General features: G+C 53.4%; 1 protein-coding gene across 1 annotated transcript in view; it reads right to left on the bottom strand.

Annotated features, from left to right (window-relative positions):
• The window catches only part of CRTC1 (CREB regulated transcription coactivator 1), a 66,540-nt gene extending 56,508 nt beyond the window's left edge, over positions 1–10,032 (bottom strand). Inside the window, exon 1 of the mRNA XM_029917859.1 lies at positions 9,979–10,032. Within this exon, the coding sequence (XP_029773719.1) occupies positions 9,979–10,032 (54 nt within the window). The remainder of the gene's footprint in view (positions 1–9,978) is intronic.
• Between the last annotated feature and the right edge of the window lie 2,131 nt (positions 10,033–12,163).

The raw sequence follows: 12,163 nt of genomic DNA, 5'->3' as shown, positions 1-12,163 counted from the left end.
CTGCCTACGTGAATGGCCTGCTTAGCATCATGGCAAAGGCTGGAAGCCAGGGGCCAGTTGTGTGGGCCCTGATGCCTCTGGGTGGGCTCTGGTGCAAGGGGAGGAGGCCAGCCCAGGCCGCCCACGGGGTGCTATTTTCAGGGTGGGGTTCCACACATCACAGGCCCTCCTGCTAGGACAAGAAATGAACCGCTGGGTATGGGGGAAGCGAGGCTGGGGACTCACTAGCATCTAGGAGCAACCCCTGGGTGCACAAAGGGGTTCCCCCACTCCAGTCCATGCCCTGGGGCTCTGCCCTGGGCATACTGTGTAACATCCCTGGGCCTTCGAGTCTTACCACATGGATGGAATATTCCAGATGCACCAGGGTAGAAATCCCGGCCTTCATTGATTCCTTGGACACTGAGCTAAGACTAACCAGCAACGAGCTTTACAGTTATGGGCCATAAGCAAATGCCACAAACCTTGACAACGTAAAGTAATGACTCAGCCAGTAAAATCTGGAGTGAGTGGGGAGTGGAGGGGAGATCCCCAAGGGGGCACAGAGCCCCAGCTCCCAAGCAGGGCTGCAACCAAGAACATGGGAGAAGTGGTTTACAAACCCATCTGCTCTCGGAAGGTGCTCTGGTGGATCCTCAAAAGTGAAGAAGTGGGGCGCCTGGGTGGCTCAGTCGGTTAAGCCTCCGACTTCGGCTCAGGTCAGATCTCACGTTCGTGGGTTCGAGCCCCACGTCAAGCTCTGCTGACAGCTCAGAGCCTGGAGCCTGCTTCCGATTCTGTGTCTCTTTCTCCCTCTGCCCCTCCCCCTCTCATGCTCTGTCTCTCTCCATATCAAAAATAAAATTAAAAATTAAAAAAAAAAAAAGTGAAGAAGAATTACCGCCTGACCCAGCATGGCCACTCCTAGGACCCAAAGAATGCATGTGTCCAAACAACAACTTACACATACATGTCCACAGCAGCCCCCATCACGACTGTCAAGCAGTGGAGACAACAAGTGTCCATCCGCGGGTAAGCGGATAAACAAGACATGGGCCATGCGGTAGAATATTACTCAGCCCGAAAGAAGAATAATGAAGCCCTGACAGGCAGTGATGTGGACCAACCTCAAAAACATGACGCTGAAAGAAGCCAGACACAGAAGGCCCTGTGTTGTACAAACCCATGTACGTGAAATGTCCAGAACACACAAATGCATAGAGACAGCAAGTGGTTTCCAGGAGCCGGAGGAGGGGCAGGGGTGTGACTGCTAACAGGGACCGGGTTTCCTTCTGGGGTGATGGAATTGTTCTGGAACCACACAGGGGCGGTGGTTGTATGACACTGTGAATGTCCTTAATGCCACTAAATTGGGTCACTAAAAAAGGTGCATTTTATATTATGTGAATTTTACCACGATAAAAAAAATATAAAGGAAAAATGAAAAGCATTCCAGATGTCCTGGGCCAGGGCAAAGCGCACGTCAGCAGGAAGGTGAACAGCAGGCAGGGCCTAGAGTGTCTCATCCCAAGCCTGTGCCTTTGGGACAACAGCATAGGTAGGGGACTGTCACGGAGGACAGCGCCCCGCCCTCAGAGCAGTATCATCTAACTGGGAAGCCACTATGGCTCTACGTGTGTACCCAGAAGAGCATGGCCTGCCAGAGACCCTCGGCCACGTGGCTTCTTGGCCACCGCACCCCCCTTTCCAGGCAGCCCGGGAATGGGTGGATCCACACGGCACCCATCCCAGGAGCGGCGCGGCCGCCTGTCCACACAGCCCAGACAGCCTCAGGGTCCACTGGCCCACATCAGAGCCTGCAACCTGGCAGGCAGGAACACGGTGGCCGCAGCTGCGGCCTTCCTGAGGTCTGAGAAGCATTTGAAAGAATGTGAACTGGTGGCCAACTTTTAAATCTTTTTTTTTTTTTTTGAAATTAACTTAAACATCAGAGTTGCTGGCTTCTCCTGAAACACCAGAAGTGCCAACAACGTAGGGCCTGGATTCCTGGCCAGCGAGTTTTTATCAGCCAGTGCAGGGCCAGGCATAAAGGCACCTTGGGTCCCCTCACACCCCACACCCAACCCCGGGTTCCAAGAGGGTCGGCACAGCCTGAGGTCACCCAGCTGGCAGCAGACCCAGGGCCTCCAAGTCTAGCTCATCCCCGCTGCCCTCACTCTGGCTCAGCAGCTGCATGGCCTGACCCAAGGCCTGGGGGGGAGGAAGCCCCCACCCCACCCTAAGAAGCAGGCCAACTGGGACGGGAAGGTGCAGAGCTAGGATGCTGCATGTGGGCCAAGCAAGGCCCGGAATGCAGGTCTCACCCTGAGCCAAAACCCCAAAGAAATCCATGTTGCCTGTTCAGCATTTAACCATTAGCAGCCCAGCCCTGAGTGGATGTCAAGAGGCCTGCGAAGCCCTGAGGAGGGGACAGCGGTGAAAGCGGAGGGGTCAGCAGCCAGGCCTTGCCTAAGCTTGCTCAAGAGCCAGAGGCTCCTGGAGGGCAGCCCACACTACACCCCCACCCAAAGCACCCACCTGAGGGAATAGCTCAACACAGCCCAGGAGCCCAGGCTGCTCACACTGGCTCCTGTCTTTGCCCTCCAGCAGCCCCTGAAAATCCTGCATATCTGGCCTAGCTGGCAGGGCCAGTCCCCTCCAGGGAGGGCCCACAGGGCATTGCCTGGGGCCAGCAGGACAGAAGACCTGGGCAGGCAGTTGGACACAGAGGGAACCCATCACCCAAGGGTGCTAGAAAGGAGGCTGGCAGGGGAAGCCAGCAGGCTCATGCTGGCTGAGGACAAGCTCTGCAGGCTCATAAGCTTGTCCCCAAATACGAAGCACAAACAGGTCCTGGGCCACCAGGCAGAGAGACCAGTGGAAAAGGAAGAAGGCCGAGGATTTCTGAGTGAGAGGGCCTGTGCTGAAAACAAGCAGGAAATGTGGGGGGGGGGGGGGGGGGGGGGGGGGGAGCAGGCAGATGGCCAAGGAGGGGACACTGGAGCTGGGAAGAGGCCTCCAGGCAGGAGGCCCACTGAGTGCAAAGGCCCTGGGGTCAGAATGAGCATGATGGGAGGAGGACCAGCATGGAGGGGATAAGGGGGCCAGGCCACCCATCAGTAAGCAAGGAAGTTGGGGGAGGAGGGCTCAGAGCCTCATGGGACCTGAGTATGATGAAAAGCCACTGCAAAGATTTAAGCCAAAGTGACCTGAACCACCTTCCCCTGCATAGTGTCCTCTGTGCTGGTAGGAGCTGGATTGAGGGGCCAGGTAGGGTAGGCAACATGGGAGTGGGCGGTCCATCCCTGGCAGATGGGGCACAGACCTGATGGGGATGGGACCCCTGACCCCACTGCTCCTAGGATGGGGCCCAGTGAGACACCCAAACAGTTAGTTGCTGTCTAGGTACAAGGAGGACTGCCTAGGGCAGACAGACCCTGGGAACACCTGCCCCAGGGACTGAGCACTCCCAGGTCGCACCCCTGAATGTACTTATAGCTTCCCAAAGGCTCGGAGGAAGGTGTCCACAGCCTCCCTGAACACAGCCCCTGCCCAGGACACTCTGTCCCTCTCTCACGCCCCATGCTAGACATCCTTCCTCCTGATGTCTCCATCCTTCACATCTAGCCCTAACTCAGACCAGGTGGCCACTAGATAAGTATGAAAGGTGCTGTGGCTGTTCTCAGCTCCCGCCACCCTACCTGTCCCCTGAACCAGCAGCTGTGTCCACTGCTGCATGCTTGCCACTGTCAGGCTCGCATGAAGTCCATCATGCCTGCAGGAACGTGAGGCCAAGCCGGGGCACTCTCAGGATCCTGTCCCCTTGGGCTCTACCTTCTCACGCACATGCCCCCCACACCAAGCCTCTGCAGCTGCTGTGCCTTCCTATGCCAGGTGCACTTCTCCAATCCCCTGGGCAAACCTCAGGGTACCGCTGTGCTCAACATGGCTGCCCCATGCCCTGCCTGGCATCTCCTGCTCCGGAAGTGGCTGCCGTGCCTGCACCTCCAAGCACCAAGCAGGCTCAGAGCAGGTACCGGTCCGATGTTTGTTGACTGGCAGAGCCTCTCCAGCCCGGCACCCATGGCTGCCCTCACAAGGGATGCTCCTCCCTCCCCTCACCCTGCTGCTCCTCCTCCAGCCTCCGCCTTGTGATCCCCTCCTAGCTCATTTGAACATGATCCTGCAAGGAGTTGGGCCTCTGTGCCCCTCACGTGTCACCCCTTCTGGGGAGGCCCTGAATGCCAAGTCAGCCAGCAGCTCCCAAGCGCCACCAGGCCCTGCCCTCAGAACACCCTTCAATGCTCAGAGGAACCTCCTCTATCCCAGCAGCCCCTGCATCAGACTCCTGTCCTCCCAAATCCTCCCCTCCACACTCCTGCTCCTCCTGGCCCTGGCCAATGGCACCATGGTCTTCCTGTGTCACAGCCTGTGCCCCCCTCGGGCTTTCCACCCTCACTGGCCTGGCAGGCACCTCTCAGCTCCTGAGCCCCCCAGGACCCTGTGCCTCCCATACCTGGTCTCTTGCTCCCCCTGACCAATCTTTCTTCAAGCTCTTCCTAAGACTCAAAGCTAATCTTGGATCTGCCCTTGGCAACCCCATCAGCTAGTTTCTATATCATGTCCAAGCTCCCCAGCTCGGTTCTTGGGACCCTTCCAGATCTGACTCCCACCCCTCTCTCTCCTCTCTCGCCACTCGCCCATTACCCAGATTCACCTCATAGATCAGTCATGGCCCAGACAATCCCCCTCTAAGCTTCTATACCTCTATGCATGTCATTCCTCCTCTTCCCAAAGACCCTTCCCATCCCTCCCTCCCTCTTGTCCTACCACAGAGCTCTCCTCTTCCAGGGAGCCCTCTCAGCCTGGCCCCCTCCTGTAGCCTCTTCTCTTCTCTAAGTTGGTAAGCTCCCCAGGGCAGTCAGCAGACACAACTTCCTCCACAGAACACCAACTGGGTGCAGACACAGTCCTAAGGGCTATTCATGCACTGGCACAGAGGACCCCCTCCACAAGTGCATCTGAGGAGTCATGAGTCGTGATGGGGAAGCTGACAGGACCCGGGCATATGGTTGCCCGGGGGCACACAGCTGGGAGAAGGAGAGCAGGACTTCGTGTTGTTAAAATGGCAACACTGACCAAAGCAATCTAGAGTCGACGCAATCCCTATCAAAATCCCAACAATGATTTTTGAAGAAATAGAAAAACCTACCATAAGATTCATATGGATCTCAAAGGACCCTGAATAGCCAAGGCAACCTTAAAAAAAAAAAAAAAGGAAGAAAGTTGGCAGACTCACGCTCCCTGATTTCTAAACTTACTACAAAGCTACAGTGATAAAGACAGTGTGGTACTGGCATAAAGACAGACATAGAAACCCAAGGCATAGAAAGCCCCGAAATAAACTCTCACATACATGGTCAAATGATTTTTGACAAGGGAGCCAAGACCATTCAAAAGAGAAAGGACAGTCTTTTCAACAAGCGGTGCTGGGAAAACTGGATCTTCATAGGCGATGAACGAAGTTGGACCAACACCTTATTCCATATATAAAAATCAACATGGATCAAACGCTGAAAGCTAAAACTATAAAACTCAGGAAAAAAAAAAACAGAGGAAAGGCCTAATAACATTAGATTTGGCAATGACTTCTTGGCTATAACACCAAAAGCATACTCCACAAAAGGAAAAATACATAAATTGGACTTTATCAAAATTAAAAACATTTGTGTAACAAGGGACACATCGGACGCAGTGAGAGGCCCCATTCTCACGGACTGCGAGAGAACATTTGCGAATCATAAATCGGATAAGGGATTAATATCCAGAACATCTACAGAACTCCTAAAACTCAACAACAAAAAACAAATAAAAAATGGGCAAAAGATTTGAATAGACATTTCGCCATAGAAGATCCACAAATGGCCACATGTGCATAACAAGATGCTCAATGTCACTAATCATTAGGGAAACAAAAATCAAAACACAGTATCACCTCACGCCCACAATGATATAATAAAAAACACTACAAAACAACAAGTGTTGGTTAGGATGTGGAAAAACTGGAACCGTTGTACCCTGCTGGTGAAAATCTAGAAAATGGTGCAACCGCTGTGGAAAACAGGGCAGTCCCTCAAAAGAGTAAACAGAGAATTGCTACATGATCCAGCAATCCCTCTTCTGGGTATATACACCCCAAAACGGAAGCAGGCATTTGACACCCATGTTCACAGCAGCATTATTCATAGCAGCCAAAAGGTGGAAGGAGCCCAAGTGCCAAGCGAAAGATAAGTGATTAAACAAAAATGTGACATATACATAAAACAAAATATTATTCAACCTAAGAAAGGAAATCCTGACACACACTACGACACAGACGTGTACTCTAACACCGAGGACATTGTGCTGAGTGAATTAAGCCCGTCACTAAAAGACAAATACTATGAGTCCATTTATATGAGTGGTCAGATTCAGAGAGTCAGAAAAGTAGAATAGTAGGAGCCAGGAGCAGGGGGAGAGAGGATGAGGAATTAGTGTTTAACGGGGACAGAGTTTCAGTTTTGCAAGATGAAACAAGTTCCAGAGATGGACGGTGGGGATGGTAGCACCACAGTGTGAATGTGCTTTATGCCCCTGAACCACACATTGTAAAATGATTAAGATCAGTGGGGCCCTGGGCGACTCAGTCAGTTAAGCGTCCACTCCTGATTTTGGCTCAGGTCATGATCTCACGGTTCTTGAGTTCAAGCCCCATGTCAGGCTCTGCACTGACAGGGTGGAGACTGCTTGGAATTCTCTCTCTCAAAATAAGTAGACTTAAAAAAGTAAAATAAAGGGCCCTCAGGTGGCTCAGTCAGTTAAGCATCCGACTTTGGCTCAGGTCATGATCCCACTGCTCATGAGTTTGAGCCTGTGAGATCAGCTCGCAGCTCGGAGCCTGGAGCCTGCTTCAGATTCTGTCTCTTCTCTCTGGCCCTCCTCTGCTCATGATCTGTCTATCCTTCTCTCTAATACAAATAAACATTAATTTTTTAAATTAAAACAAAATAAAAATGATTAAGATGATAAATTCTGTGTATATTTTACCACAATTTTTTTAAAAAAGGAAAACTATAAAAAGAATGTTGGCGCTATGGGATTCCTGCCAAAAACACACCACCTCAGTTCAACTGCAAGAAAACATCAGAAAACCACCCTGAGCAACAAAAAGAGCAGTTCTCATCAAGGGGTTGAAGGTCATGGATGACACAGAAACCCTAAGCCATGGCCCTGGATCAGAGACCAAGGACACACAACGACCAAATGTGACATGGGAGCCTGGACGGGATCCTGGGCCAGAAAAAGGTCACTGGGGGACATCTGGGGAAATCCAAAGGCAGTCGGGAGTCTAGTTAATAGAACCGTGCTGACACGCGCACTGCTGTCCTGGTTTGCCCATCCCGCCTGCTCATGTGAGATGCTCGAGGTGGTGAGGAGGTACCGAAGCAGTCTGTGTTTCTCACCAAACCCAAAACTCAAAAAAAAAAGTGAAGAGAAATGAATACGCCCACTGCCCCCACAAAACGAATCTGAACAGACGATTCATAAGCCATGAGTTGGTATCTGTCACGTGCCAAACCATGGGACATGGGTGCAAAGGGTGAGCCCTGCCCTCACAGCTGCCCCATGGGGCACCCTGATGCCAGCTAGGCATGAGGCTAAGCACTTTGGGTGGGTATGTCCTAATCCCACAGATGGGAAACTGAGATGCAGAGATGTGGAGTCAGGGGAGGGAAACCAGCAGAGGCAAGGCTTGAGCCTGAGAGAGCCACTTGGCTGGTCGCTGGGGCGGGCACAAGTGGCCCCCAGCAGGGCCCTGCTATGGACCCTCAGCGCTCCTCCCTCTGCCAGTGCTGAGCCAGTGGTGAGGGAATTAGCATCTCCTTGCCACCTGCAGGCAAAGACTGAGGCTGCTGGGCCTACAAATCACTCCCGGGGCTGCGCATTGATTCGGTGATGATTTAATGAGCCGCTCCCGTCCTAATTACAGCTATCAAAGCCCGCCTGCCTGGGAGGACAGAAGGAATGGAGAAAGCACGATGCTCACAGGTGCAAAAGGACCCACAGAAGAGGGCAGCAGGAGCTGGTCTCTTCAGTTACTCGAGAACCACTGAACTCACCCAGAAAGACTTTTTAGCCAGGTTGGGGGTGGACACAGGGGCCCCTTGGCGGGATGCTCCGCGGCCCCATGTCCCCAGCCCTCCAGCCCTCTGGCGCCCCTGCCCCAGGACAACAGGCTGGCCATGCAGAGCTAGCCCCAGGCACTCTGCCTGGCTGGGCTGACACTTCCTCCCTGAGATTTCCAGGCAAATGACCAGCTGGCGTGCACCCATCCACCCCGTGTGCCTAGGTGAGCTGCGTCAGATGCACGGAAGACACAGGAAGTGCTTTAGGTCTTCTGTTTTCAATTTTCATCAGTTTTGAAACATAATGATTTCTATTTTTAAGGAAAAGAAGGTGTGGCAGAGAGCTTCCCTGCGAGCCAGCTGCAAAGGTTCTCAAGGGATGCCACCCCTGCACAAGGAGCCCTAGGCAACGAGGGAGAGACCATGGAGCTCTTAGGCTGCATCTGGGAATGGGTGCTGGTCCACTAAACAACGGACTCAGGAAACCTGGCCTTCCAGGTAGAGACTCACCTCTCTGGACAAAATGCCACATCCCAGCTTCGGGGTGAAGCCCCCATGACCAATGGAGTGTCAAGCTGGGACCACAGAGAAAAGAGGAACTTACATATGAAATTAGGACTCCAAGTCTCTGCTGCAAAAATGCCCTGTCTCAGGACAGCGGCCACCAGAGCACAAAGTCAAGGCCATTTAATATAACCCCCCCGAACTCCATCACCTGCCTGGGGAATCAGATTCCTGATTCTTGGATGAAAGAACATCTGTCCAGTCAGCAAGTCGTGGTCTTGCACCTGCTAATGAATCTAGCACCCATGACCTCTGCAGGGAGGGGAGGACCCCTACCCCAGTCCCCTCTCAGGTCTATGGCAGTCAGAGGAATCTTCGCTAAACTTACATCTCACATCACAGCCCTGCTTAAAACCTTCCCAGAGCACCCCAGTTGCAGACCCCAACAAAGCCCCTAGGTAGCATGCCTTGAGCTCAATCAGGTCAAGACTCCCCTCTACAAGCTTCCTACTCTCCATCCCCAGGGCTCATCCTCATCCCCTGGGCTCAAACAAGCTGTGGCTTGTTCAGCAACGCATCTCCAGGACACAGCACCTGGAAGGTGCTCAATACATACTGACTGGAGCAATGGGTCTTCCAGTCTAAACTGTGGCCACTGCACGGAGACCTCACTGGGCAACCTTGACACTTCTTACCGCTGTTTCCCAGGGCATCATGCTGCCCCAAGCCCATATGGGTCTGCACTCCATCCCATGATACACCATGCATGCATGCATAATACACCATGCATGCATCCCATAATACTCAAACCTTCTCCCCAAAGTGTTCAGGCAGATTAAAGCTCCAGAAAGATCACCATGCTACCCACCTAGCTCTATGGTCCCACAGCACCGCATTAGTGGTGGTAGCAGGAAGACACGTCACATTCTTATTACTTAAGGGGGGGAAAGCCTGACTCTGTGGCAGGAAATTGGCCCTGTGAAAGGACACTTGCACCGGGCAATTCCAGAATGAACCAGAGACAGGCCTGCCATCAAGGAGGTCACAGTCCAGTGTCTGCTTAGCACCTGCTGAATGCGCACTATGTGCCTGATGAATTCCTGCTGAACACTTACTGAATACACACTGTGCGCCTGCTGAACACTTGCATAAGTACTTATGGTATGCGTGCTAAGTGCCAGCTGAGCGTCTGCAGTGTGGCCACCGAGAGTCTGCTATACGCCCGCTGCCAGGTGCCCACCGTGCACCTGCTGGGCACACACAGTGTGCCTGCACCCCTGCATCTGAAGAGTGCCCCCTGAGTGCCACTCTGTGCTCGCTGAGCACACACCTCCAGAATCTCAGCAGCAGCGACCACGTGGTAAGCATCCACGCGCTGCCCCATTCCGGACGTACTACATCCACGAACCTAAATCTGACCACAGTGCCACCAGAGACCACTATAACACTGCTTCACAGAGAGGGCGTAGAGCACAGAGGAAACTCACCAGGGTCTAAGCTCACCCAAGAGGAAGCGAGAAGCCCAGTAGCCGTGGCCCTGGGCTTGGCACCAGATGCTGCAGAATCCCCTCACACTTTCTGTACTTTGTTTTCATCTGGCAAATAATAAATATTGACTCTCTATGTCCTTGGCCCGTGAGGCAGGCAGTGGCTTCCTTGTTTGCGCACCTGGACCCCCATCCGACTGGCAGCACCACGGCCACACCCAGCCAGGGTTGGGCACTCACTGCTGGCATTGGGCTGGATGTAGCAGCAGGAGGAAGGAGAGGGGGGTGAGAGGCAGGGGGCCATTCCATCCCACGAGCTCCAAGGTAAAGTAGGACTCTCCCACCCCTACCCCTGGTTCTCTCCGGTTCCCCCATCAGTGAACCCCCACCTTGCCCTCCCTCCTCTGACCTCCTGATTAACTCCATCACTATTACCCTCTAAATGTCCCAAATCAGCCCTTCCTTGGCCCACCCCAACCTGCTGCATGCCCGCTCCCTGCTGTGGAGCACAAGGACACACAGGTGGGGCCACGCCTGGTGCATGCATGCATGGGGACTAACATGAGGAATGTCTGCTTTGCAAAAAACCAGGGACAACCTCCGTGATTCCCAACAGATGGGTCTGAACCAAAGTCCAGCCTAAGTTAAGAAAACCATAAGCCCCAGAATCAGACATGGGTTCAAACCCGGCCCCTCCACACACTGTGTGCTACATCACCTCTCCTGCCAGTATCTCGTATCCACAACAGGAAACACAGCAGCTCTTTCTCGCGGGTACTCCAACAACCCACCGGCCATACACACGTGGGCACTAGCCAGTCTGGCTCCTGCCACTCCCTGCATCTTCATGTCACTCATGTTGCCATCATGCTGGAACCTCCCATGGCTCCCCACGGCCCACATGCAGGGTCTGGTCCAGGGCCCTCCGTCACCCACCCCACCTCCCTCACTGCTGCTCTGCTCATGAAAGTCTGTGCTCCTAGAGCACAGGGTTCCAGGAGCCCGGCAGGCTCTGCTCCACCCTGACCAGCCGGCAAACTCCCAGAGCAGCATGAGGAGAAAGAAAACGTAGAGGAGACTGGGCTAGTCCAACTCAGGTCAGACCCCAACTCACCTGTCTCTAATGCTCTGTGACACTGTCCAAGCCTCAGTTTCCCCCTCTATAATCCAGGGAAGATGCCATCGGCTGCCCGGGGGAGTTGCGATCTGTCGCCAGGCTTGACACTCATATCTCACAGAACTGGGGCCTACACCCAGCCTGCACAATCCTGGCACAGCGAGGGCTGCAACAGCAGGGCTGTTCAGCCTTAGCACCGTAGACACCTGGGGCCAGCTTGTCCTCTAGGGTGAGGCTGTCAGGGGCACTACAGGGTGTTGAGCAGCATCCCCACGCCACCCACCAGATGCCAACAGTATAGCATCCTCCCACGCCGAATCCTGACAACCAAAAATGTCCCCAGGTGCTGCCCAATGCCCCTGGAGGCAGAACCAGATGAAGTGAGCATCAGGTACCACACATCTTTGATGCTTCCAGACCACATCCCACCCCTGACATCAGCATGGCATTTTCCAGAGGGCACCATTAAAAAAAAAAAAAATCCCTACAGGCACCTGGGTGGCTCAGTCAGTTACGCGTCCGACTTCGGCTCGGGTCATGATCTCACAGTTTGTGAGTTCGGGCCCCAAGTCGGGCTCTGTGCTGACAGCTCAGAGCCTAGAGCCTCCTTCAGATTCTGCCTCTCCCTCTCTCTGCCCCTCCCATGCTCATGCTCTATCTCGCAATAATAAATAAAAACATTTAAAAAATTAAAAATAAAAAGAATAAAGAATTTAAAAAACTCCTAGCACCAAGGACTCTGAATCCTGACCCCTAAGCTAAAACCAGAAAGCCCCCAGCACAGAAGGCAGCAGAAAAGGGCTGACACTTAGCCTTCCACAATACCTGCAACGGCCCACCTCTGACCCAGAGAAATCTAATTAATTCCAATCAGAAACCGAAGGCCCGCTGCAAGGACAGGAGTCACCATG

Source organism: Suricata suricatta, chromosome 12, assembly GCF_006229205.1.
Source record: "Suricata suricatta isolate VVHF042 chromosome 12, meerkat_22Aug2017_6uvM2_HiC, whole genome shotgun sequence".
In the NCBI taxonomy this organism is placed as follows: Eukaryota; Metazoa; Chordata; class Mammalia; order Carnivora; family Herpestidae; genus Suricata; species Suricata suricatta.
Note: the sequence above shows the minus strand (reverse complement) of the source record. Positions and strands in the feature narration are given on the sequence as shown.